We start from the raw sequence: 27272 nt of genomic DNA, 5'->3' as shown, positions 1-27272 counted from the left end.
AGGATGATTTCTGAACTTCAGGAGGAGATATTTTCTATCTTCTGCCAACCTCATATAGGCATTGTAGAATAATATGTGTGCTTAAGAAAGTAACCAACATATATATATATACATCTATGTATATATAATATATATACATCTATGTATATATTATATATATATACATCTATGTATATATAATATATTATATATACATATATATACATCTATGTATATATAATATATATATTAAGCACTCAATAAATAATAGGTTTGAATCTAACATACAGATACAGGTGCATAGTCACAATCCTAAGAGAAGTAAAATATAAAAATCAAGTAGACAATGATGGCAGATGAAAGTAGTTCAGATGCCATGCCAAACAGAATATTGAATCAAACACATGTAAGGGATAAAAATGGGATGACGGAGACAAAAATGAATAGATGCTCTAGTTGGCCTCTTGATCATTCATCCTAGATATGTATGTTGAGAGTGGGAAAAGGGCATGCAAGATTTAAAATGGTAGACTACTCTCAAGTTCTGCCAGTAATTCTCAAAGACCAACTGTTATACCAATTGTTTCTTTACTTATGTAAGTTTGGTTAGGATTTGCTCCCCCAAGTAAAAGCTCATTTTCTTGTGGGCAGGGACCTGACCTTTGAAGACCACCCACTACACAGTGACTGTCCAGCAGTGTGCATGAATGAGGGAAGAAATGAGCACAGTCTTCATGCCGCTTTCTTTTTTTTTTTTTTTTTTTTTGGTGGTTTTTGGGTCACACCTGGCAGTGTTCAGGGGTTATTCCTGGCTCCAGGCTCAGAAATTGCTCCTGGCAGGCACGGGAGACCATAAGGGATGCCGGGATTCGAACCGATGACCTCCTGCATGAAAGGCAAATGCCTTACCTCCATGCTATCTCTCCAGCCCCCTCATGCCGCTTTATAATGGGCTCTTGGCACTAATTGTGGTTCTATAGCATAAAAGTTTTTCTTGCCTTCCTAATCATTAAACATCGTTTGCCCCATGAGTGAACCTGAATCAAGAGGTCGGTGATTAACTCTTGGCTACACTAGACTTCTAGGGAGTGTGTCAGACTTAAGCTTTAAAAAGCTAAGAAATCTCTGAGGGAATAAAAAAAGAATGTTGATTTCTGGCCATTTCTATATGAGGCAAGAAAATGATTCTAGGTCTACAGCCAGAGAACCAAGATAGTTCTGGTAGGGTATCATTGATGAGCAAAAGGGCACCAGAAAACCTCTCTCAGTGGGCATCAGGATGAAAGGACCATGTGGTCTGGACTGAACGCCAGGGAAAATCCCTTTAGAAAATGCCACCCTCCAGGCTCTGCTGAAAAGAGAATTTCCCGCCTGCCCAGCCGGCACTCCCTGCACTGCACCAATAGAGAGTTGACTGTACTTACCATTCATGGCTAAAACAGAGAGGACTAATGTCAACATAGCCTGTGGTGGACCTTCCTAAAAATAAATCCGAGTTCACAGTCTTCTAGCAGCTAAAAATTGTCATATCAAAGCATGTCTGAGCCCTTGCTCTAGACTTGAGTTCACCCAAAGGGGGAGGAAAAAAAGAGGAATCTCAGAGAACTAAAAATAAAATCTAGGGTTCCCACGCTGACAAACTGCTTCATAAACTCAAAGAAAGGATAAAGAATGGAGAAGTAAAAAAATTTAATAAATAAATAAAAAAGAATGTAGAAGTAGGTTGTGCCATGATATTTGTGTTCAGGAATGTTTTATCTACCTACTCTTAATGCAAATTTGCATGAACATATTAATATATTTTTAAAATCTTATAATAATAAACACTAATTATATAGGGAAATTTTAAGTTAGGTTAAATAAAAACTATATTGAAATATTTTTAGGATTAACCAGAGTTTTTCATGGCTTGAAAGACAGCACAAGAGTTAAGGTGCTTGCTCTGCTGACCTCAAATTTCAGTTCAATCCCCAGCACTGCATATTTTCCCCACAGCACCACCAAGAGTGGTCCCTGATCAATGCTAGGTATGGCCCAAAATACAAAAAAGAAAAAAAGGAGGGGCTTGCAAAATTTTAATTTATTAAAACTTTTAATCTGCATTAAAACTAAAAATGCAGGGACCAGAGTGGTGGCGCAGCAGTGGGGCATTTGCTTTGCATGCGCTGACCTAGGATGGATCATGTTTCAATCCCCCAGTGTCCCATATAGTCCCCCAAGCCAGGAACGATTTCTGAGCACAGAGTCAGGAGTAACACCTGAGTATCACCAGGTGTGGCCCAAAAACAAACAAACAAACAACAACAACAACAAAAAAAACCTAAAAATGCAGGGACTGGAAAGATAGCACATCGGTAAGGCATTGGCCTTGTACGAGGCCAACCCAAGATGGACCTGAGCTCAATTCCTGGCAGCCCATATGGTCCCCCCAGCCTGCCAGGAGTTTTTTCTTAGCGCAGAGCCAGGAGTAACCCCTGAGTAATGCCGGGTTTGGCCCAAACCACCCCCAAATTCTGAATATGCAAAGGAAATTTATATTGGCAGCAAAAAATTTAGAAAACTGAAAACAATATGAAATACACAGATGGAATGCTATAGACTGGATTAAATCTTCTATGTTCTATATAAAATTTTAGTCATAAAACTTTACTTAGATATTTTTTATTAGCTGAAGAACTCTACACTGTATTAAATAAAATTTTTTGAGGAGGGGCCGGGCGGTGGCGCTGGAGGTAAGGTGCCTGCCTTACCTGCGCTAGCCTAGGAGACGGACCGCGGTTCGATCCCCCGGCGTCCCATATGGTCCCCCAAGCCAGGAGCGACTTCTGAGCGCATAGCCAGGAGTAACCCCTGAGCGTTACCGGGTGTGGCCCAAAAAAAAAAAATTTTTTTGAGGAGAAAAACAACTAAATTAGGGCCAGAAAGATGGTACAATGAATAGGGTGCTTGTTCTGCATATGGCCAGAGCTGGTTTCAATCCCAGACCCCAAATATGATGCATCAAGCACCACTAGGAGAGGTCTCTAGGCACAAAGGTAGGAATAAGTCCTGAGCACCACTAAGAGAGGTCACTGAGCAAAGAGCCAGGAATAAGCCCTGAGTGCCTCTGGTGTGGCTTCAAAACAAAATATTGCCAGGTGTGGCCCCAAAACAGCAAAAACAAAATGAAACCAGTCAAAATGGTTTCAATTATTTAGCCTCCTTTAACTGTTTCATTTCTCTCAGTTCTGAAAACCTTCATATTTTTTTATAAAGGTCTACTAAGTTTAATTCATAAATTTAAAAACTATGCAACAAAGTCCTATCATTAACAAAACTGTAACTTTGGTTGAGAACTTTAGTTCTCAATCTGAGGACAAGTAAAGAAGAAACATATTTATTATCAGTGAGCAAAATTTTATATAAATAAAAATTTTAATGAATAAAAATCATTCCTATTATTGACACCATGTAATCAAAATATGTGTTCTAAAATGCTTCTACTGCCCTCTGAACTAAGTCTTCTAACTTGTAAAATATCTCTAAATATCTCTACTTGCTCAAGTGGGCAGGTTAGGGGTTATCTTGAATATATCTATAATGTACGCTGAGTATCTGCCATCTCTATGAACGATCAATGAAGCAAACATTTGCTCTAGAACACTTTTTTCCTATAGATTTAAAACACTAAGAAGTCCTGCTTGTACCCAAAAACTTCTAATCATAATGACATGGAATCTAAATGAAAATTTGAATGACACAGATATCAATGCAACCTAGAGTTTTGAAAACAACTCAAAGTATTTTTTTAAACAAATAAAGTAGACCAATGCAGGCTAAATGTCTTTTGAAAGCAAACAAGAATATCCCTTCCTATGTCCTTTAAAGGCACTCTAATAAAATAACAGCTTTCTTAGGATCAAGCCAGAATGTTAAAACAAGTTTTTGGTTGCATATCTCATTCTTACCCCCGCTCGCGTACTCCATGATTAAATAAAGGGTCTTCTCTGTTTCAATAACTTCAAATAATTTTACTAAAAAAGAAATTAGAGACAGAACACTGTAATTGTTTGTAGACAATGGATAGACTATATACAAAAATGTACTTTTGCTTAATATTCTTTTTTTGTTGTTGTTTGTTTGTTTGTTTTGTTTTTTGGGCCACACCCGGCAGTGCTCAGGGGTTACTTCTGGCTGTCTGCTCAGAAATAGCTCCTGGCAGGCACGGGGGACCATATGGGACACCGGGATTCGAACCAACCACCTTTGGTCCTGGATTGGCTGCTTGCAAGGCAAACGCCGCTGTGCTATCTCTCCGGGCCCTACTTTTGCTTAATATTCTTAATAGTAGAAATTGTCTTCATCATGGAAAACCTGAGTATTTCATAAAATTAATGACATATTTAAATTCAACAGTTCTCTGAAGGGTTATTACTACTACAGAAGAAAACTACTTACCACATAGCGATTAGAGCTAAGTTTCTGGAGCTGAAAATCCTTTACTACTTCTAATTAGAATAAAGTATTAAAAAGGAAAAATTTAAATCAGAATGAGACTTGAAAGAAGCTTTAAAGAGATACCAGATTGATTATAAGGAGTCTATGAATGAACAAGTGTTAAATAATCTTTTGCAGAAACGAAAAGGTCTAATTATGATATAAATTTTATACTTCTGGTGTATAATATGTATATTATACAGCAATATCACTAATAAGCATAATATTTTAAATGTGCAACAAACCAAGTGAGATTAAAAATTGAAATTAAAAGAAAAACATTTTATTCTCAGACTCCAATGACTGTGAAAATATGAGACCACTAAACTGATTTTAAACATGAGGGCAGGGAGAAGAACCAAACTTAGGAAAATAAATTCTCTCTCTCTCTTCTCTCTCTCTGTCTGTCTCTCTCTATCTCTGTCTCTATGTGTGTGTCTCTCATCCCCCTCTCTCTTTTGGTTTGTTCTTAGGTTCTCTTGTGCCTAGAGATCAGTGCTTAGAGATTACTTTTAGAGATTACTCCAGTGCTTAGAGATTACTCTTGGCTCTGCACTTAGAAATTACTCCTGGTTAGGATCGGAGTAGTAGTGCAATCGGTAGGGCGTTTGCCTTGCACACATTAACCTAGAGACAGACTGAGTTCGAGCCCCTGGCATCCTATATGGTCCTCCAAGCCGAGAATGATTTCTGAGTGCATAGCCAGGGGTAAACCCTGAGCATCACTGGGTGTGGCCCAAAAAGCACAAAAGAAAAAAAAAAAAGGAATTACTTCTGGCAGGCTCAGAGGACCATATGAGATGCAAAGGATTAAACTTGGATCAGTCACATGCAAGGCAAATGTCCTCCCTGCTGTACTATTGCTCTAGTGAAATAAATTCTTTTACTTTATTTTCATATAAACTCTGATCAAACCCAAGTGAGTATTATTATCTAATTTTTTTCTGAAATATACATAGAGGGTGATATCCCTTTATAGATATAAGAAAAGAAAGAACATTCAGCGCCCTTAGTGGAGGAGAGAGACAGCAAGAAATAGAAACTATGGCCTGCTGCCTCGATTAACTGTTTTTGTTTTGTTTTGTTTTGTTTTGCCACACCTAGCAGTGCTCAGGGGTTACTCCTTCCTGGTTCTGCACTCAATAACCACTCCCAGCAGTGCTTAGGAACCCAGTACAGGATGCTGGGGATCAAACCTAGGTCAGCTGTGTACACAAGACTAGCACATCTCCCTGCTGTACTATTATTGCTCCAGCTTTTTTGTTTGGTTTATTTGTTTTGTATTTTTGGGTCACATCTGGCAGTGCTCAGGGACCATTCTTGGCTCTATGCTTAGAAATCACTCCTGGCAGGCTCGGGGGATCTATGGGATAATGGGATTCAAGCCACTGTCCTTCTGTATGCAAGGTAAATGCCTTACCTCCATGCTATCTCTCCAGCCCCATGCCCCAGCCTTTTGACTAACTTCTTTATCATCTCTCTTCAGTCCAAGTATCATTCTCTCAGATCATCAATGCCCACCCCACCCACCCAACCTGCCCTTAAAAATGATATACAAATGCATGCCCTTAAAAATTATGTATTATGTCCTTAAAATGAAGTCTTTTCAAATACATTCAAGGGGAATATGTCATCGTCAACTGTATACCAAAAAATGCATACCTATATTAGGGTGATTCAGGATCTTCATTATTCGTACTTCTCGAAACAACTATTAAAGGAAACAGATATTTCCGTTATAAAAAGTTTAAAGCAGTGAAGTAGCCAGAACATGCAATTCAAAAAACCCATCTGCTTACAGGACACCCCACACATCCTGGGAATGAACTCGGGGGTCCTTGTCCCAGGACAGTCCAAACTAAACAGTCGAGAAGAGACCATGTACCATCAGTCTGCATGACCCAGTTCTCTCTTCCTTATTAAGAAATAAGAGGGCCGGGCGGTGGCGCAAGAGGTAAGGTGCCTGCCTTGCCTGCGCTAGCCTCGGACGGACCGCGGTTCGATCCCCCGGCGTCCCATATGGTCCCCCAAGCCAGGAGCAACTTCTGAGCGCATAGCCAGGAGTAACCCCTGAGCGTTACCGGGTGTGGCCCAAAAAAACCAAAAAAAAAAAAAAAAAAAAAAAAAAAAAAAAAAAAAAAAAAAAAAAAAAGAAATAAGAGACAAACCACGGTAGCAAATGAAGCAAAAGGCCCCATCATTTAATTTTTTAAAATACAAGATATATTTAAAAATACAACTTTAGGGAAAATGAGTGATATAAAACAGTATTTCAAGGCAATTTAAAATATTTTAATTCTATTTTTTAAAACTTTATTTTTTAAAAAACTTGATTGGTTGATTAGTTTTTGGGCCACACCCAGCAGTGGTCAGGGGTCACATTCCTGGCTCTGAACTCAGAAATTGGCCCTGGCAAGCTAGAGGACCACATGGGATGCCAGGAATCGAACAGGGTCCCCCCGGGTCAAATGCATACAAGCAAATGCCCTTCCACTGTGCTATCTTTCTGGCCCCTGAAATATGTTTTTAAATTGAAGGGGAGTTAGAAGATACAAAAGAACAAAAATATATTTGCACTTAACTTTACATAAAATAAAACCAAAATAATTATATCACTTAAGACAGAAAAAGTAAACATTTTCCTTCATTTCACTGACTTTTTTTTTAACACTTTGATATCCATTTTTCTTTTTGGTTTTTGGGTCAAATCTGGCAGTTCTCAGGGGTTACTCCTGGCTCTGTGCTCAGGAATCACTGCTAGAGGTACTCGGGGAACATATGAGATGCCAAGGATCAAATCAACTGTGTGCAAGGCAAATGCCCTCCCCGTTGTACTACTGCTACAGCAACTAAGATCCATTTTTCAAAACCATGATTTGGCCCCACACCCTCCCAACTAACTCCTCCCATTGCCTCTAAGCATGTACTGGAGTCAGAATCAAACAAGAGACTAGAAAAAGTAGTCATTGGTGCTACTCAAATCACATGAATGAATACACGTTTACACCAAATGGAAGCCAGTGCTTTCAGTGTGATATTTCTTCCTAGAAGATGGGCCAGTAACCACACACAATGAGAAGGGGTCAAAAGTCACAAATTATCTGGTAAATATAATCAAAATGAGAGTGATTTGTTTTGTTTGCTCCAGATAAATATCCAGAGCAGAACTGTTTGGTCATATAGCAGTTGTTTTAATTGAAGGGTTTTATTTCTGGGGAATACTGGACCTTACTCAGAGACTATTCCTGGTTGTGTCTGAGGGCACCAGGTAGTGGCAGAGATCTAAGGTCAGATCTAAGGTCAGTTGCTTGCCAGGCAAATGCCATTATCCTTGTTACTATCTGTCCAGCCATACTGATTTTTTTTTTTTTGGTTTTTGGTTTTTGGGTCACACCTAGCAGCGCTCAGGGGTTACTCCTGGCTCTATGCTCAGAAATTGCTCCTGGCAGGCTCGGGGGACCATATGGCATGCTGGGATTTGAACCACCATCTTTCTGGTCTAAGGCAAACACCTTACCGCTGTGCTATCTTTCCAGCCCCTGCTTTTCATTTTGGGGGAAGTCTCTACTATACCATTTTCCATAGCAGTGGCTCTAATTCACACAAGCCATACCACTGTATCATTGTCCTTTTTACTCTATGCCCTACAGTGTGTTAATCATGGTCATTCTCATAGGTGTGGTTTCAATTCTCATTTCCCTGATCATTAGGAATATGGAACATCCGTCTACAAGCTTGCTGCCTATGTCTCCTCTGTATACACGGGAAATGTCTAGTCAGATTTCCTGATGGTTCTGCAAATATTTGTGCTATGAGCTGCAATATTGATTTGGCTCATCTTCACTCTCTTTCATCAATATCTTACTGTTAACACTGTATGGGTTTTTTTTGTTGTTGTATTTTGCTCAGGTGTTACTCCTAGTTCAGTAATCACTTCTGGTAGGCTTGGAGGACTATGGAATGCCAGAGATCAATGTGGGTTGGCTGCATGCAAGGCAAATGCCCCCACAGTGTATTATCATTCCAGCTCCCAGAGACAGATTTCCTTCTCTCTCTCTCTCTCTCTCTTTTTTTTTTTTTTTTGGAGGGGGGACATGCTCCTAAATGGTGCTCAGGAGACTCATGGCTGCTTCTGGAGGAACTCTGCTCAGAACAGCAGGTTGGACAGTCTAGTGCTCAGGCTTGAAAAGGTGCTGCTGCTGGGGCCACCAGACTCACATCCAGTGTTACTTGGTTGTCCAAGCAGTATTGGGGATCAGACTTGGAGCCTCACAAATGTAACCCTCCCAAGCCCTGACAGTGTTTGGGCAACTTGACTCAAGGCACACAACTCCAGGAGCAGCTGCTGGGTGCTGAGTTTGAGTTTTCGTCCTTTTCCCAAGTTCCACCCTATAAGGTTGGTGTGTTCCTAGGAATGGTGCCATTTCCTCCAAGACTTTCTGCTTCTTATCAGGATATTGCTTACAGTCTTGCTCTGTTATTCAACCAGGTTAATATGTTGGGCCTGATAGTAAAACATTGGCTTGCAAGTGCTCACAAGTGGTTTTATATCAGTCTCTAGTTCACTGCCACATCACAATCCACTGCAAAATTCTTCAGACAACCCCATGCACAGAGGTCACGGTTTCTTCCATAGTTAGTGATGTTACTGAAGATATGGACTTGGGTGGTAGTTTCCTATGGCCAAGTAAGCGATGATTAGTCTATTAGATTTATAACGATGCAACTGACCACACAGTCAAGTTTTGAGGGGGGGGTCAAAGTTCTGAGCACAGCTTTGGGACTTGTACTCAGAATCTCTAAGGGCTGCAATCTAGTCTAGATGGCACTTCCAAGTAGCCTAGGGGCTGGCAAATTCACTCTCTTCCTTGAAGCAACAGGAGTGAAGACCATGGGTCCTTGGGAGGATCTCTATTACCAAACCCCAGGATGGGTTACACCAATTAGGGAGGACACACTGACCCTTGCCTGGCAGTCAAGAAGGCTTCTCCAGTGGTTTTTAAGCTGATCAATCCAGCAAGGCTCACTCCAGTGCAAAAGTCTCCCAGAGCACCATGGAATCAGTGATGTAAATGAATGAACTGCTATGCACCAGTTCCCCATCTTTCAGGGAGAAGCAAACCAGTCTTTCACATGATCCAGGGTAGGGAGAAGTATAGAGCTATTAACTGCATGAGCCAGGGTCAGGGGCAGCCAGGCTGGGGAGGCTCAGAATCTTTCCCCTGCAATTAAATCCCATACACTCTGAAGCATTGCAAGTTCACTGTTTGACCAAAGCAACTCAATGGAATACTTGGTAAAACCTCCATCAAAGGGGCTATAGAAAGCTCCGCCCTGCTAAGTTGGGACACAAAATAAATGTCAAAGGTGAAAGGAAAAAAATCTCAGATGGCTTTCTGAGCTGCTTTCAGTGAGCCTTCCATTAATTAAAACAACTAAAAATAGCAGTGTGGTTTATGGGCTTGTGACTGTGTTCCACACCAGATAAACAGCAGATACCAACCCACAGACCTAACTGGAAAGAAGAGGAAAGCTTGGCTCTGCATGAAAAGAGTGGCTGATGGATGGCCATGATAGCTTCAATTTAAATGTTAAATATTTACATGGCTTTGAATAATTTGGCCCCACTAGAGAGGAATCTGCATCCCAAACTGGCCTCTGTGTTTCCAGGGAGGGAGGCGGGATCCACTGAAGCAAAAATATGTCTCCTGCAGCCCGAGTTCTAAGGCCTCTTCTTCCTACAGCAGCACTTCATGTGCGGTTGATGCTGACAATGGGATGATGAAATGATGCAGACTGAGATGATGCTGACAATGAGATGATGGAACAATGCTGGCAATGGGGTGATGCAGACATGGGAGATGGGATAACATGATGCTGATGATGCAGACAGTGCTGACAATGGGATGATGCAGACTAACAGTGGAGACTTCACTCCCACTCAAGGCCAGTGCAAATTCACTGGGGTCCTGCTGCTGGGTTAATAAGCTCTCCCTCTGAACAATGCTGCAAGACTGCTGGGCTTTCTCTAGCAGCACCCTGTGTAGAGACTTGGTCCTTGACTGTGACCCCAGGAGCATGGTGACTCTGTTTGATGGAGAACAGAAAGGAGCTAAGACAGAGTTAAAAATCACCCTGTAAAAAGTGGAGTCCTTGGATGGGGGGTAATTCCACTTCCCCCTACAGATGAGGTCACAGAGCCAGCTCTGGGAAGAAATACAGTTCTTATCATAAGGCACTTCTCACAACCCAAGCAAATGAGAACAGGTGAGTTGATGAAGAAACTTTGGTATGTACACATGTGGAAGACTATGCAGCTGTTAGGAAGTATGAAGTCATGAAATCTGCTTATTCATGGGTGTTAATGGAGTATTATTCTGAATAAATTGAGTCAGAGGAGAGAGATAGATGGAGAATGATGACACTTAGCCGCAGGATATTTGAAAACAGGATGTATGGTAATAATACCCAAAGACAAGAAAGACAAGGACCAGGAACTGGTCCATGGTAGGAAGCTTGCCACAAAGAGGGGAAGAGGGTGTGTGTGTGTGTGTGTGTGTGTGTGTGTGTGTGTGTGTGTGTGTGTGTGTGTGTGTGTGTGTGTGTGTGTGTGTGTGTGTGTGTGTGTGTAATACAGTTAGGGTACAGAAGGTACCAGTATGATAATGTCAGTTGGAAATGGTTACTCTGGACAAGAACTGGGTGCTGAAAAATTATAAAATGATATGTATGATACCCCTTCAGTAACAATATTGCAAACTACAACATCTTTTGAGGGGTTTAGGCCATATCCGGTGATGCTGAGGGGTTACTCCTGGCTCTCAAGAAATCAGCCCTTGCAGGGTTTGGGGACCATATGGGATGCCAGGAATTAAACTTGCTGCATGCAAGGCAAACACCCTACCCACTCTGCCCCAAACTTCAGTATGTTAAAAGAAAAAAGAGGGAGAAAGAGAGAGAGAAGAAAGTGTCTACCATAGTGGTAGGCTGTGAGGAGAGGGCTGGAGGGAAACTGGAGACACTGGTGATGGGAAATGTGCACTGGAGAAGGGATGGATATTGGACATTATATGACTGAAAATTTTGAACAATTGTGTAACTGTATCTTGTGGTGATTCAATTTAAAACATCTATTAATTAAAAAAAAGAAAGGGAAAAACAATAAAAAAGAAAGTCACTTCTTCCAGTCAAAGCAGTGAAGCTCAGACACACCATATTCTCAGATGAACTCAACAATGTCTGAGAAGAGCATTTGCCAAGTTTCCTCCATTTAGAAGTCTTGGGTAGAGAGCAAAAAGACAAAAGCCAACAAGCAGTAAAAGCACTGGAAACACATGGACTAAAGGTATAAAACAGGAGACCACACTAAGTGAGAAAAGCAAGTCACAGAAAGGATCACTGATATATACACTCTACATACAGGCCCATAAAGAGAATTAAGAAAGACCAGACTTTGAAGAGTACACAAGCAGGTCAGTACGTTCAACAGTCAATAAAGATGAAGGCAGGAAGGGAGGGAGGGAAGGAGAAAAAGAGGGAAAGAAAGAAGAGGAGGAGGAAAGGAAGGAGGGAAGGTAGGATAGAGGGAAGCAAGAAAAGAGGGAGGGAGGGGTAAAGAAAGAAAGGAGGGACAGAGGAAAGGAGGGAAGGAGGCACCTAAAGGCTTCCCAGATGAGATCAGGTGCATTCAGGGTGATATGGCCATAGAGAAATAACTACACTGACAACTACCATGACAATGATAGTGAGTGAGAGAAATAGAATGCCTGTCTTGAATACAGGCAAGAGGTGGGGGAGGAGAGAAATGGAGAGCATTGGTGATGGAAACATTGTACTGGTGAAGTGGGGGGTGTTCTTTCTTTTTTTTTTTATAACTAAAACCCAACTACAAACTTGCTTATAATCATGGTGCTTAAATAAAGGTATGTATTTAAAAAAAAAAGGCTTCTTAGAGAGCAGAAAGATGTATTCAGCACCTGTACACATGTTTCCATCCCCTATGTCTGAGCACAGGAAGGATAAAAAGGGGCATATGCTGCAGAGACCAACTCTGGGGTGAGAGGAACTGTCCAGAGAGGGGGTGGTGGGAAGTGGTCACAGCATTTTCTCAAGATCCATAAGAAATTAGGTGAGTGTGGCACCAAGGTGAATTTGATGGTGAGAATGAGGGAGAAGCAGAGCGAAGGAAGGGCTAAAACCTGAGTTTGTATGACTCAAGAACAATATAAACTCCAAGACAAGGGGAAACTGGAGAGAGGAAACTGGGTCACACTGGGAGTGGTTGTGGGCAGCACACTGACTGGGTGGGTAGAGACATGACGTTCAGCTGTTTGAGAGACCATGAGCCAAATCTAGAGAGGGTTGGACCTGCAGACACAATCCTGAACATCTTCCTGCATGGAGAAAGGTTGGGGTGGGGGGGGGAGAAAGAGAGAAGAGATTCTCTGGGTCAAGCCCTATGGAATTTCAGTAGAGAGAAAAAAGAAAGAAAATATCAATGACCCCACTTAAAGAAAGAGAAGAGGAGCAAACAAGGCAGAGTGGAAACAAGGCTCTTTTCTCAATAATTTGCTAGACTGAGCACTAATTAGTGAGCACAGATCTCTGACTCAGTGGCCATTCCATTTCCTCTTTTTCCTGTTTTTAACGTCCTGTTTCCACCAAATTAAACACACACACACACACACAACACACTTACACACAGACTAACACACATTTTCTGAATCACAATCACAGATACAAAGAACGGGATAAGGTTCCAAGACATGGAGAAAGAACATGGTTCCCCAGAATCCCCCTAAGTTAGACCAGCTCCCCACTCGTACTGAGCATCTCACATGCATGAGGCAGGACACTAACATCACATCTGCGGGACAAAAGCAAATGAAAAATTCTTACTAAGGGGTGAATATGTTCATCCTGGGAAACATTTTCAGAACTATTTGAATCTAGTATGTTAAAAGTGCTCAATAATGAAACTCAATCATGAACAACCTTTTAACTGTGGGGGAAAAAAGACTATATGATGAACAGCCTTGTAACCACTGGTCTTTTAATAAAGTTAAAAAAAAAAAAGAAGTAAATTTTTTTGTTGGTTTTGGTTTGGGGCCACATCCAGAGATTCTCAGAGGTTACTCCTGGCTCTGCAGGAATCATTCCTGTTAGTACTCAATCCTGATAGTGTTCAAGTGACCATATGGGATTTCTAGATTAGAACCTGGGTCCATTGCATGCCAGGCAAACACTCTACCTGCTGTGCTATGACTTCCCATCTCAAGAAGTCACTTTTAAGCCCATTATCCAGTAACTAAACAAGATTTAGTATCAAAAAAGAACCAAGTTTTAGAAAATTCAGATTCGAGGTCTGGAACATAGTCTAGGCTGTTCTGAAAATCTGGGTGTCTCATCTTCAACCTTTCAATGGCCAGTACTTGAGCCAGAACATTGCTGGTAAATCTTTCATGTAGTTTTAAATTTGATTAAATTATTTAATTAATTATAGTTATTCATAGCTGGGCTTGAGACAAACTATGTGCCAGCACTAACTCTGCACCAGGGTCTTCTTCCTCCACCAGGTTCCAGGGTCTCTTTTACCCCAGGCCCCAGCCCAGCCTGCCACCTCAATAGGACATACTGACGTTTGGATCCTGTTTGCAGTGTTATTGACCCTGAAGTTTGGGTATTGAGGTTCCCTATACCTGTGAATCACCCAAGTCTTCAGATCTCCTTGAACCGTGCTCCCTGTGGCTTCCATTCTTCTCCCCACCTTGATTTCTCTCCTGTCCTCTTCCTCCAAATACTCTGAAGCCACAATGGTAAGGGCTTGTGGGAAAACACCCGTCTCCTCACAATTCATCCGAGTTCAGAGTGAAAGATATTATTTCTCACCAATTCTTCACACCTCCTGCTAAACAGACAACTCCCCAAAGCCATGATTTTTATGATAACCTGTTTTCAGTATGTGTTTTAAAACCAAAGCAAGATCAGGCAAGTTGGTGACCACTAATTTCATAGAGAATAAAGCAAAAGGCGACAGAGCAAGAGATAAAAATTTATTTATTCTCAGAACATTGTTCACACACATTCTGCAAATATCATTCCTTCAGACACAAAATAGGGGGGGACGTTGGGTGGGAAATGCCCCCTGGGGTTATCCCGAACCTGCTTCAGAGACATGCAACCCAGCTCACAAATGCAAACGTCCTCTCTCCTCAGAGGTTTCCCATTGATAAAGACATAACCACACATAAAAGCATCAAGATGTTTCCTGCAAATGTGCCATCCCATACAAAGAACTATTCTCAAAGAGGTGCTTGAGGGGTGGGGAAAAAAAGAGGTCCTTGAGGTGGAAGTGATTTTAATCATCAGTTCTGTAGAATACATTGCTCTTTGACAACAACTGGTCATTGTGACCTATGACCGCAGCTATATCTGCAAAGGACCATTGTCATAGAGCTTCAATTTGGGTATGAGGGGAATCTGGAGTCCTGGGGATGCCCCTAAGCAATTGTTTGTCAACCAGGCATGTGGTTCCATAAAAGGAACCCAGAGTATGGAGCCATGGGGTCCCTGCAGTTCTGGGGAAATCCAGGCTGGAAATGCAATGAACAATGTGTTTGGGGTGTGGTTTGTATGTGTGTGTGAAATGCAATGAACAATGTGTGTGGGGTGGTGTGTGTGTGTATGTGTGTGTGGTGGTGGTGCTGGTGGTGCTGGTGGTGGTGGTGGTGGTGGTGGTGGTGGTGGTGGTGGTGGTGGTGTGTGTGTGTGTGTGTGTGTGTGTGTGTGTGTGTGTGTGTGTGTGTGTGTGTGTGTGTGTTTTGCCGGTAGCTGCTACACTCGCCTCCAACCCCAACTCCCCCAAAGAAATGAGTTTCTGTTTTATCCTTGATCAAAATACTTCCCAATACTATGTGATTGGTTTCACAAGGCTGGTTTCTTTATAATGTTCAAGAAGAAATTTAATTCTGACTATTGCTGACACAGTCAAGGCCTCTGTGCTACCTTGAGTGATCGTGTTTGTCCACGTGACAGGGATTAGTCTGTGGGTTCTCTGGAAATTTCTATGCACTTAACCTTTCAAAAGGTCTCTAGGTTATATCTAAAAATTTACTAAAGTTTTTTGGGTTTGGGGTACTGGGGAGCTAAGAGAGCAGAGTGGGTGTGCTCTGGGCTTATTCCTGGCTCTGTGCTCAGAGATCACTCCTAGAGAGGTTTAGAGGACCATATGTGGTGATAGGAATTGAGCCCTTAGTTTGTTATATTCTCCAGGCTTCTGAATTCACTGAAATTTATCCAACTCGGGTCACCATTTGCAAGATTTCTGTTTAGTTGCTTTGCAAGATTTTTGTTTAGTTGCTTTGTCTTGGGCCATACCTGGTGGTACTCAGGGATTACTCCTGGCTCTGCATTCAGGAATTATTCCTGGTGGGCTGAGGGGACCATATAAGATGCTGGTGACTAAACCTGGGCTGGTCACATGCAAGGTAAATGCCCTACCCTCTATGTTATTGCTCTGGCCCCTAATTTCTTCAATTTATAAGTGCATTTTTTTGTTTGTTTGTTTTTGGGTCACACCCGGCAGCGCTCAAGTGTTATTCCTGGCTCTCTGCTCAAAAATCACTCCTGGCACATTCAGGGACCATATGGGATGCCGGGATTCGAACCAATGACTTTCTGCATGAAAGGCAAACGCCTTACCTCCATGCTATCTCTCCGACCCCTATAAGTGCATTTCTTAAAGTCACTAAAGAGATTTGTTTATAATCAATAAACTCTATGGATTCAGCAAAAAAGTACATTTATTAATATTATTTCTAAAATATCTCCCAAGTAGCCAATACTTGAAATCAAATCAACAGAGCATGTATAAATGTTTTCACATGAAACACAAACACATATGTAAATTTATATATTTAGGGATTGAAAAAAGTTCTAAATTGAACTCTTGTCCACTGGGTTCACAGATCAAAAGCAATTCCAGTCAAAATGGAGCCAGTTATTGGAAATGGACAACAATATACATACTGGCTACACTTAGTAAATTTCTTTCTTTTGATATATTTTCATTGATTAAAGAACATAATATTGTAGTTTATTACTTGCCTACCTGCAAAAGCCACACTTGATCAATAAGATCAGCAGAATCTCTTGTCAGACAGAAACTACTTGCCGACAATAAGTGTCATTTTCAGCAATCCACTAACATTCCATTACAGGTTTCCATCTTTTAACAAGTAAGGTGTTGGTCCTTACCCAACTAGCACACCTGGCCTGGATTACGTATAAACACCATTTCAAACCAAGGTCCCAGAGCAAGGCACAGCTTAATGCAAGAAAATTGGAGAAGCTGAGTTGGCTAGGCACCGGGGCACGGTTCATGCATTTTCAAAAATTCTCAGCAAAGAGGCAGGCAAAAATATGTCCCATGATGGAACCAACCCTGGATGAAAACTTAAACAAGCACAGCAGCATCTCTGGGTAGGCCTATCTGGGGAAAAATGTCCTGTCATGACTCATACTACTACAATATGATTGACTAAAAGTCTGGAGTTATGAACTTCTCCTAGAAGAAATTTCATAAATAATAATTACCACACCCCAAGTGAGGAAAAAAATAACCAACATTCTGAAGCTGTTTGTCAAATTTGAAAGAAATCACTAAGAATAAAGAGAGATCTCCAGGTAGAAATCTACCAAATAAACTAAGTTACTGGACAAGAAGCATTTCAAACAGAAAGTCCTGAATCCTAATTTTCTAATTTTAACCACAGAATTCAAAGCAGGTATAAACCCACTAGACTGAAAACTTCTTGTAGGAACCTCTTTTTTAGATGCACCAAAAAAAAAAAAAAAAAAAAGGGACTGAGGGCTTGGTTTCCAATAAGAAGCTTAGCATTCTGGTGAAGGGTGAGGTACTATAATATTTATGTATGAAATCTAAGCATTATAATTTTTATAAACCATACTGTTTAAAACAAAATATTAAAAAAAGATTCTGTTTTAGGAATCCCACATTATTTATATCACATTTACATATGGTAACTTTGATCCATGATAGTCTAACAAAATCACCTGTAATCTATTTTAAAACATACCTTAAACGTTAGAATATCTGCGACATTTCTAAGACACTCATATATGGAGTTGAGAAAGCTTCTCCACATAAGTGACTAATAGAGAAATTTGCAACAGCTTTGGTTTACCAGATAATTCCCAACCTAACAACCTTTCTTTTCTCCCCACTGACTAATATTTTCACCCTTTGAAAAAAAATATTTGCATCTTACACTTTTCTTGTGAAAGAAGAAAAGCAAGTGAAACAAAAAAGAAACAAAAAATTCACCTATGAACAAAATGAACTTAAAAGAAATTAGTAACTAAGCAAAATCCTGAATACATAAAAATATTTGATACAAGCTTTTATTTTACCAAATAGAGACATAAATTCTTCTAATATGGTGCATTTGTATGTGTACTGTTTTCTAAATATCTTATAAATATTTTACTATTAGCTCTAACAATAAATATTTTTACATCATCCTCCTTAATATGTTAATAATATAATATTGCAGCTATCAAGACATTTTTCATAACTGACTTCACAGTTTCATTTATTAAAAAATTAATTTACATTTTATTACTTACTATTAAAATAATTAAATACCTTTTGTAGACTGGTAGGATTTAGCTGAGTTTTGTCTATTATTTTCACAGCCACCTGAAAGAGAAAACCATAAAACTATATTTGAGACACTCTTTAGGAAATAGAAATTTAGAAAAACCCACTGTTGGTTTCATTTCTATCGATAATTAAACTATACTTTTTGCTAACACTGATGTGTGGCTGTTTGGATACTATGGCAGTCTTATACCATCTCCCACCGACCCAAGCTTTTTGGATCCCAAAGTAGTCAATGAAATAACCTTCTATGTTTCTGCTTTTACATTGAAAAAAAAAATCTGCATCTTAATCCTTTGCTCACAATCTTGATAAGCATTGGGTTTGAAGAGGGGATCTCAAAATCAAGGCTGGATCTCAAAATCAAACTGATGATGTGGGGAGCGAGACCTACACCCATCCCTTAACTCTAGCCTGAAAGAGAATCTGCAAATACCCTCAGTGTCTGCTTCCATCTGCTCCTGTGTAAAGTGTTCCTGTTCAGAAGGGACAAAAACTAAACTCAATTGTGACAAGGATATTTTCTATAAGACACATTGAAATATTTCTATAAATATTATTGGCTGGGATAATAATTATGGCTGGGATGTTTATCATAATGCCCCAGTATATATCATACACTATCTCCTAGCCAGAAATGATTGTGATTTCTTTTTTTTTTTTTTTTTTGGTGGTTTTTGGGTCACACCTGGCAGTGCTCAGGGGTTATTCCTGGCTCCATGCTCAGAAATTGCTCCTGGCAGGCAATGGGGACCATATTGGACGCTGGGATTTGAACCGATGACCTTCTGCATGAAAGGCAAATACCTTACCTCCATGCTATCTCTCCGGCCCTTGATTAAAAATTTTTTATTGATTACCAAACATGCACATTTCTATTGTACACGAACACACAATTGAAAATATCTGGGATTTGTGCAACTTCAACATGCCTGAGAAAAGCGTCTCAATAACAACCCCTGTTCAAATGCACTCAGCTGAAATTCTTGGGTGACTTCTTAAACCTTACGCTTCTTTTGCTTTGAGCCTAATTTAGCAGGATATGGTGGCCCTGTCCCTAAGGAATCAGTGTTTGTCACTGAAATGACAGCAGGCTCAGTAAATCTGTCCTGTTATGCTAGGGAAATGAGTCAGAGGGAGAGGGATAGACATAAAATGATGGCACTCATCTGCTATATATTAAAAAAAGATAGCATGGTAATAATATCCAGAGATAATAGAGACAAGGTCCAGAAGGACAGGTCCATAGTAGGAATTTCCCCACAAATAGAAGTTAGGGCAGAAAAGGGACTACTATGACAATGAGAATTGGAAATGATCCCTTTGGACAAGAACTAGTTGCGAAAGAGGTAAAATGATATACATGATACTCCTTCAGTGACAATATTGTAAACCACAGTGTCTAAAAGGAAAAGGGGAGAGAGGGAAAGAGAGAGACAGAAACAGAGACAGCGAGCGAGAGAGAGACAGAGAAAGAGAGAGAGACAGAGAGAGAGACAGAGAGAGAGAGACAGAGAGAGAGAAAAGAGGAGGAAAAATATTTGCCGCACAGGCAGACTGGGGTGAAGACAGGAGGGAAACTGGGGACATTGGTGGCAGGAAATGTACACTGGTGAAGAGTATTGGGCATTGTATGATTGAAACTCAATCATGAACAACTTTGTAACTGTGAAAAAAAAACTCAAATGCATTATAAATACAATCTTGTAAACCAGTGTTTAAATAAAGTAATTAAAAATTTGGCCAGAGAGATAGCATGAAGGTAAGGCATTTGCCTTGCATGCAGAAGGTCAGTGGTTCGAATCCCAGCATCCCATATGGTCCCCTGAGCCTGCCAGAAGCGATTTCTGAGCGTAGGGCCAGAGGTGTGACCCAAAAACCAAAAAAAAAAAGAAAAAATATTATAAATGGGGGGAAAAAAAGAAAGGCTGGCCTGGTATTTGGAGTATTTTGGAGAGACACTGGTATGATGACAATGTATATGAGTGAGAGAAGTAGAAAGAATGCCTGTCTCAAATAATACAGGCAGGGGGTGTTGGAGGAGGGATATGGGGGGCATTGGTGGTAGGAATGTTGCATTGTTGAAGGGGGGTGTTCTTTTTGAGATTAAACCCAACTAGTCATGTTTGTAAAAACGATGTTTAAATAAATATTAAAGATTTAAATATTTGTATTTAATATTTAAATTTAAATATTATTATTAAAAAAGAAAGAGAAACTGGTATTGAGAGATGCGCTTTTCCCACTGTGCCCAGTCATTCCTTGCTCTGTGTATGAGTGTTCTTTCATTCACACAGGTCCTAGCCTTCCTTACACTGTGACTGATACTTATTCCCATGCTTGGCTATTCGAGGGGACCAAAGCAAAGCAAACTGGTGCTGAAATGCTGAAAACTGTCAGGAAAACTCACCTCTCTACCAGTGAGGACATGCCTTGCCAACTTCACTTTGGCAAAATTGCCCTTCCCTATGGTTTTCTGTAAACGGTAATTGCCAATGTGGGGCTGCTCGTCTGTGGCCAACGTGATGGAGTTTCGGCACCGTGGGATGTTCTGTCTGCTGTTAGATTTGGATGGCTGGATGTGTGGCTCAGGATATCCGTCCACCGACGTATGCTGGGGAGAGCAGTCACAACATACAATCAGGAATTAGGCTATGCTGAAAGTGGATGCTTAAAAAAGATTAAAAATAATGTGTATGAATAAGCTATCAGACACAAAAACATAGACCATATAATTTTTGCTTGTTTTTGTTTTTGGATCACACCTGGCAGTGTTCAGGGATTACTCCTGTCTCTGTGCTCAGAAATCACTCCTGGCAGGCTCAGAGGACCATAAGGAATGCCAAGGATTGAATCAGGGTCTGTCCCAGGTCAGCCAAGTGCAAGGCAAACACCCTACTGCTGTGTTATACTCCAGCCCCAAGACCACATAATTTAAGGTTGGAGTATCTACTTATAATTGATACCTTCTTGACTTTAGCTTCTTTTTCTGGGGGGAGGGGTGGTGATGGAAAACAAAATGCTTGAGAATAAAATTTTCTACCCAGTTTTAGGTCCATGCTCTGGAGAAGCAGATGGAAACAGCAAAGGGCCAAGTGCCCTGCTGACATTACTTCTTTAAGGGCTTTCTGTTGTGGGCTGAAGAGATTGTATGAGGAACTGGAATGCAGGTTCAGCATGTAGGACTCTGGGGTTCCATTCCTAGCACTCCCCAGAGTGACCTTCAGGCATCAAAAGCATAGTGCCTCTGATGCCATGAAAAATACTCTGTACAGACAGACTTAAAAAAGTGGAAAGAAGGGGTGGGGGGAACAACTTAAGAATCACAACAGACCTCCATGCACTATCTAACAAGCCAGGAAAGAGTGAAATGGCATATTCAAAGTATTGAGAAAAAAAAACTTTCAACTAACAGTTCATTACCCAGCAAAACTTTTAGACTTGAGGACAAGAACCTTTTGAGATAAGAAACTTTTTTTAGACAAACAAGAACTGGCAATATTTGCGACAACTAAACCAATCTTCCAAAAGCTCTGGGGGAAAAAAGGCTCTTGTAAAAACAACTAAATTCCATATACACACAAAAATGGCAACACAGTCTATATATCATTAATCTCTTTTAATGTCACTGGACTAAAGCCCCTTCCCCCAAAAAGGGTAGCTAGATGGATAAGGAAAGAAAAATTCATCCATTTGCTGCCTATGGGCAACACCCCTAAACTCAAAGAATAAAAAGAGGTTCAGAGTGAAAAGATGAAAAACAATCCTATGAACCAATGAAAAAAAGCTGAGCTGGTCATACTTATTATATCAGATCAAATGACATTCAATATAAAGAGAGTAATTAGACAGTGATGGACATTACTTGCTGTGAAGGAAACAACAAATCCAGAAAAATTTTGACATTTAAGCACCAAAGAAAAACCCAGCAAAGTTCATAAAGCTCTGCACAAACATAAGGAATCATAATAGTAGTGGGAGATGTCAACACTTCCCTCTCACCACTAGACCAATCAGATGGAATATCAGTGAAGAGACCAGAGCCCTAAATGAGGAGCTAAAGAACTCAGTTTATTGGACATATTCGGGACTATTTAAACACACACACACATACACACACACACACACACACACACACACACACACACACACACACACACACACCAAAAAAGGCAGCTGTTTGGCTCCTTGATGTCTCCTCAGACTGCCTAAGGTCCCCAAAGACTCAAGAACTGTGACAGGCTGAGTGACTGAGCTGCTGCGGATATGAGAAGCTCAAGAGTCAACAGGCAAGAGATGTGTCACATTTTCAGGCACTATGAGCAAACAGTGGGGTAGCATAGACACGGAAGGGCCTGGGATGAGGAATCCAAAAGACGAGGCGTGAGAGGAGCAGAAAGGCTGCTTGGGACAGTGCCCCGAGAGCTTACAGTGACTGTGAACTAAAGCCCTGAGACAGGTGATGGGCTTGGATCTGACACACAACCACATATTTCAGCTCAATTCTTTCGATGCCATGGAGTTCTGACACTGTGGGTGAATAAAACCATCCAATACCCTGTTACCTGCCCTCTGTGGCTGGCAGATCCAGGCCAGAAGCAGGTTATTGGCCTTTGAAAAGTAGTGGTTTTTGTTTTTGCTTTGTTTTTATGCTACAACTATCAGTGCTCAGGGCTTACTCTTGGCTCTGCATTCAGAAGTCACTTCTAGCTGTACTCCAGGGACTATATGGGGTGCTGGGACTAAACCCCAATTGGCCATAAATAAGGCAAGAGCACTGTACTATCACTCCAACCCCATGAAATAGTACTTATCTGTAGCTCAATATTATACAACACATTACTTTAAAAAAAAGAAAAAAAGAGAAAAAACTAAGCCAAACAACCAAACAGTAACAAAAAACAAAATAACAAAAAAAGTCTACAGCCATAAGGGACCAATAATCAATGATAAAATTCTCACCAGACATGTTCAAATTCTAGCAGAAGGTGTAAATAAACAGAGCCAGGGACTGCAAGATCAACTCCCAACAGAGAAGGTCTCCCAGGCAGAATTCGTCTACTGTATCCCCAACAAGTATGGTCAGACAGAAGGACAGACACACTTTTATTTTGGTTTCTGGGTCACACCCAGCAGCACTCAGGAGTTACTCCTGGCTCTATGCTTCAGAAATCGCTCTTGGCAGGCTTGGGGACCATATGGAATGCCGGGATTCAAACCACCGTCCTTCTGCATGAAAGATTCAAACCACCGTCCTTCTGCATGAAAGGCAAATGCCTTACCTCTATGCTTTCTATCTCTCCGGCCCAATGACACACTTGTTATTGAGGGGGGGGACAGGAGGGGAGAGCCGGAAAGTAAATATTTTAGACTCTGTAGTCTGTGTACTGCCTTCAAAGCAAATTCATGTTATTCTTTAACTTTTAGAAAATGTAAGAAGCTGGGTATACCATTCCACTTATTCTGGGACATGTGGTCATAGTAACAGCAGAAAATTCTAGAGAAAGCCTGACTCTGACTATGCATACAGAGAATAGGAGATAGGACAAAACACTTGACTAAAAAACTTGTTCCTTCTCACCTCATCTCCTAAATGGGAAGAAAAATGTAATCTCCAAAAGCCTTGCTTTCCACACCAGGCAGGACCATTTTAAAAGCTACCTAATTTATACAGGATGCATTTATCTGAATCTTGGGTGAGATATTAAAACAGAATATGGTGCCATCCAAACATTTATCTCAACTTTATTTTTTTAAGCATTGCCACTGAGCCATGCAGCAGCACAAGATTTCCTTGTTTGTGTGTTTACTTTTAGTATTTAGGCCACATCCAGTGATGTTTAGGGGTTACTTCTAGTTTTGCACTCAGGAATTATTCCTGGCAGTGTTTAGGAAACCTTATGGGATATTGGGGGTTAAACTCAGGCCAGCTGCATGCAAGGCAAATGCTCTGTCCGATATACTATCTCTCTGACCTCCCCTGCCCTGAAAGTTAAGTTATGGCATAAATTTCAGTAGGAATCTTGGCAAGAATAGAACATTGGATTGGGTAAAATTGTGCCTTTATTTTAGAAAATTTAAACCCAATTGCTCCTAGGTCTAAGAAATTCCCATTATCCAAGCCTAGGATGTAAGTTTGAATCCTCATCTTTACCCAAAAGGTAAATATACATGTCATTTTCTGTGAGTTCCCACAGCCCAGCTGGTGTGCTGTCCTTCATTCTCTGTGGCATTGACAATGAGACCTGGAATTTGTCCTAGGATGAAAATCTATTGTAAGTGACTGCAGGTGACCAGTTCATCAGATTTCAAGCATGCTTCCCATCAATGATCAGGCTCCTATCCTTCAACAATACCAGAATTTACCCTGCCTTTATGACCAATTGCAATAAAATTCCTCTAGTCACTAACTATATAACCTCTACAAACTCTTGAAAATTACAGTGCCTGTTTTTCTATCTATAAAATGACCTCATGATGAAAGCTGCCTCCCAACTGTGCTCAGGATTAGGTAAAATAATGTATAAAAAGGTATACAAAGGGGCTTGGAGTATGATGCACTTTGTGGAAGTCATTGATTAAAAAACATCAGGCACAAACAAACAAAGCCACTTAGCATTCCCAATTTGTGGCCACTTCCTGGGTGTGAGTAACTTGCAAGCAAGCATTGTGGTAGCAATTTTTGCTGTCATTCAGGTTTCCTGATGAGAGCAAGAGAAACCCACTTGGGCTAACTCAAGAAGTGAAGGAATATTTGACATAGGTAGAGATCTGGAAAATATCCTTGAGAATGAAATTTGTACTCTAGAGAAAGGAGACAAGGACAGAGAGCCAAACAAAAAGAATTGTACTTGGTAATATGGGCTGAGGAGGAAGTTGAGAGATGAGAAAAGCCTGATCAGAGTCAGAACTGGTGAGAGCTGGTGAAAGTGGAACCCCAGAGAACAAATGCAACAGATGACAGCTGGGCTGGAAGGGGGACCAGGACCTAGAGAAATTACAGGACAGGATTCAGATGGAGACACTGACAAGATTAAAAGTATGCTCTAAAAAGACTTAAGAAATTGCAACTTGGGGCCGGTGAGATAGCATGGAGGGAAGGCGTTCGCCTTTCATGCAGGAGGTCATCGGTTCGAATCCCGGCGCCCCATATGGTCCCCCGTGCCTGCCAGGAGCAATTTCTGAGCCTGGAGCCAGGAATAACCTCTGAGCACTGCCGGGTGTGACCCAAAAACCACAAAAAAAAAAAAAAAAAAAGAAATTGCAACTTACACAGCTATAATCTTCAAACAACTACAACTTGAAAATTAAGCAGTTTTAAAGGAAAAACTACAACTTATACTACTGGCATTCACTCTAAGTTTGGTCGCAGACATTTTTATGCATCAGATGAACCAAGCCAAACTTAAAAGGTAAAGGAAACGCAGCTTGGCCAAGTAAGGCATTTTGCCCGACATGGAATGAAACAGCTAAGGAGAAAGGACCCTCTCACAGGGTACACACAAGGTGGCCGAGAAATCTTAAATGAGTGAGTCAAGTAACCCTCTTATGCCTCTTATGTCATATTTCTGAAATTCACCTTTCCTCACCTTTTATGGTGATTCATGTTTTCACTCTTAATCAATGAACATAACTCGGGAGCTGAACCAAGAGCTCCAGGGGCGAATTGAGAAGATGCTTTTGTATGTGGAAGGCCACAATTCAGTCCCTGGTTTCCTTGAGGACACAGTTCAATGTTCTCAGGGAAGAGTCAGGCAAGATGAGGTTGGAGAAATCACTGAAGGACAAGCAGGGTGTCTGGGGAGATGGGAAGCAAGACTCAGGGCTCAGGAGGAGCGCCTGCTCTTTAGAAGAAGAAAATGCATCTCTTGGGTCAAGGACAAAGGACAAGAAATGGAATCTTGCTGCATAAAGGGGCCCAGGATGGTCAGCAGGAGTGGGGAAGCTCTGACCTGATGATATTCTCACTTCCTCTTGGGGACTTCCAGGCCAACCCCTAAGAGTGGACACAGGCCACTAGGTTTATATGAAACTGGCTTGGCAGAGAGAAGAAAAGTGCAACCTGGCAGAGGCCTGGGGGGTAGGTACAGAGAACAAACAGGTTGGGGCACAGGAGAACAGGGTACCAGGCTGGCACCCATCTGTCTGTCCTGTTGTGTCATTTTTCTCTAGCAGCTCCCAGGAGCGCCCCTGCACAGGTGACTGAGAGAGTAGTGGGGGTCAGTTCAGCATAGTCTGTAGTTTGACAGAGAGCTGCAAGACCAGATGGTTCTGGGTGAGCTATTGAGACAAACAACAGCTCATCTTAGCTCAGCTGGAAAGTAACACAAGTGGGCACACACAGAAGTGTAGGACAAACACAGAGTAGAAGGGGTGACCCACGGCCAGAGGGGGCGCCTCAGGAGAGACCGGAGTGATGTGAGAGCAGAGATGAGAGCCATGGGCTGATTTACCCAGACTCAGGTGCATGACTGACTAGGATGCAGAATCAGAGGATTAGAGCTATCAGCATGGTTAAAAGCATGTTGTTTTGTTTTAGTTTGGTTTGGTTTGGTTTGATTTGTTTTGGGAGCCAATTCCAGCAATGCTCAGGGGTTATTCCTGGCTTTGCATACAGGAATCACTCCTGGTGGGAGTTGGGGACCAAATGAGATGCTGGGGATTAAACCTAGGTTGGTCATGTACAAGGCAAATGCCCTCCCTGATATTCTATGACTCTGGCCTCTGAAGGCAGGCTTTTTTTTTAATGGTAACATGATGCAAGTGACAAAATGACAGTGTTTTGGCATATTGGGTGTATTATACTCATAATACACTAAATAAATGAGTGGAGATGGGCATGCTGTGGTATAATACTAAAAGGCCCAACTTCGGAATTCGGAGAGATAGCATGGAGGTAGGGCATCTGCCTTGCATGCAGAAGGACAATAGTTCAAATCCCAGCACCCCATATGGTCCCTTGAACCTGGCAGGAGCAATTTCTGAGCACAGAGCCAGGAATAACTCCTGAAAACTGCCAGGTGTGACCCAAAAACAAAAACAAAACAAAACAAAAAGGCCCAACTTCATCAGATTTCATATTAATTTTTTTACAAAGTAAGCAGTGTATAAGGATCTTACTATACCCCTATTTTTG

General features: G+C 41.1%; 1 protein-coding gene across 3 annotated transcripts in view; it reads right to left on the bottom strand.

Moving 5' to 3' along the window:
• Positions 1-27272, bottom strand: part of MARK1 (microtubule affinity regulating kinase 1) — an 86979-nt gene that overhangs the window by 38810 nt on the left and 20897 nt on the right. For all 3 annotated transcript variants that reach the window (XM_049769509.1, XM_049769510.1, XM_049769511.1), the window contains exons 2-5: positions 20547-20750; positions 18122-18175; positions 6118-6166; positions 3927-3992 (exon numbers count right to left, since the gene is read on the bottom strand). In XM_049769509.1, the coding sequence (XP_049625466.1) occupies positions 3927-3992; positions 6118-6166; positions 18122-18175; positions 20547-20750 (373 nt within the window). The remainder of the gene's footprint in view (positions 1-3926; positions 3993-6117; positions 6167-18121; positions 18176-20546; positions 20751-27272) is intronic.

Source organism: Suncus etruscus, chromosome 3, assembly GCF_024139225.1.
Source record: "Suncus etruscus isolate mSunEtr1 chromosome 3, mSunEtr1.pri.cur, whole genome shotgun sequence".
In the NCBI taxonomy this organism is placed as follows: Eukaryota; Metazoa; Chordata; class Mammalia; order Eulipotyphla; family Soricidae; genus Suncus; species Suncus etruscus.
This window is presented reverse-complemented; position numbering and strand designations above follow the sequence as displayed.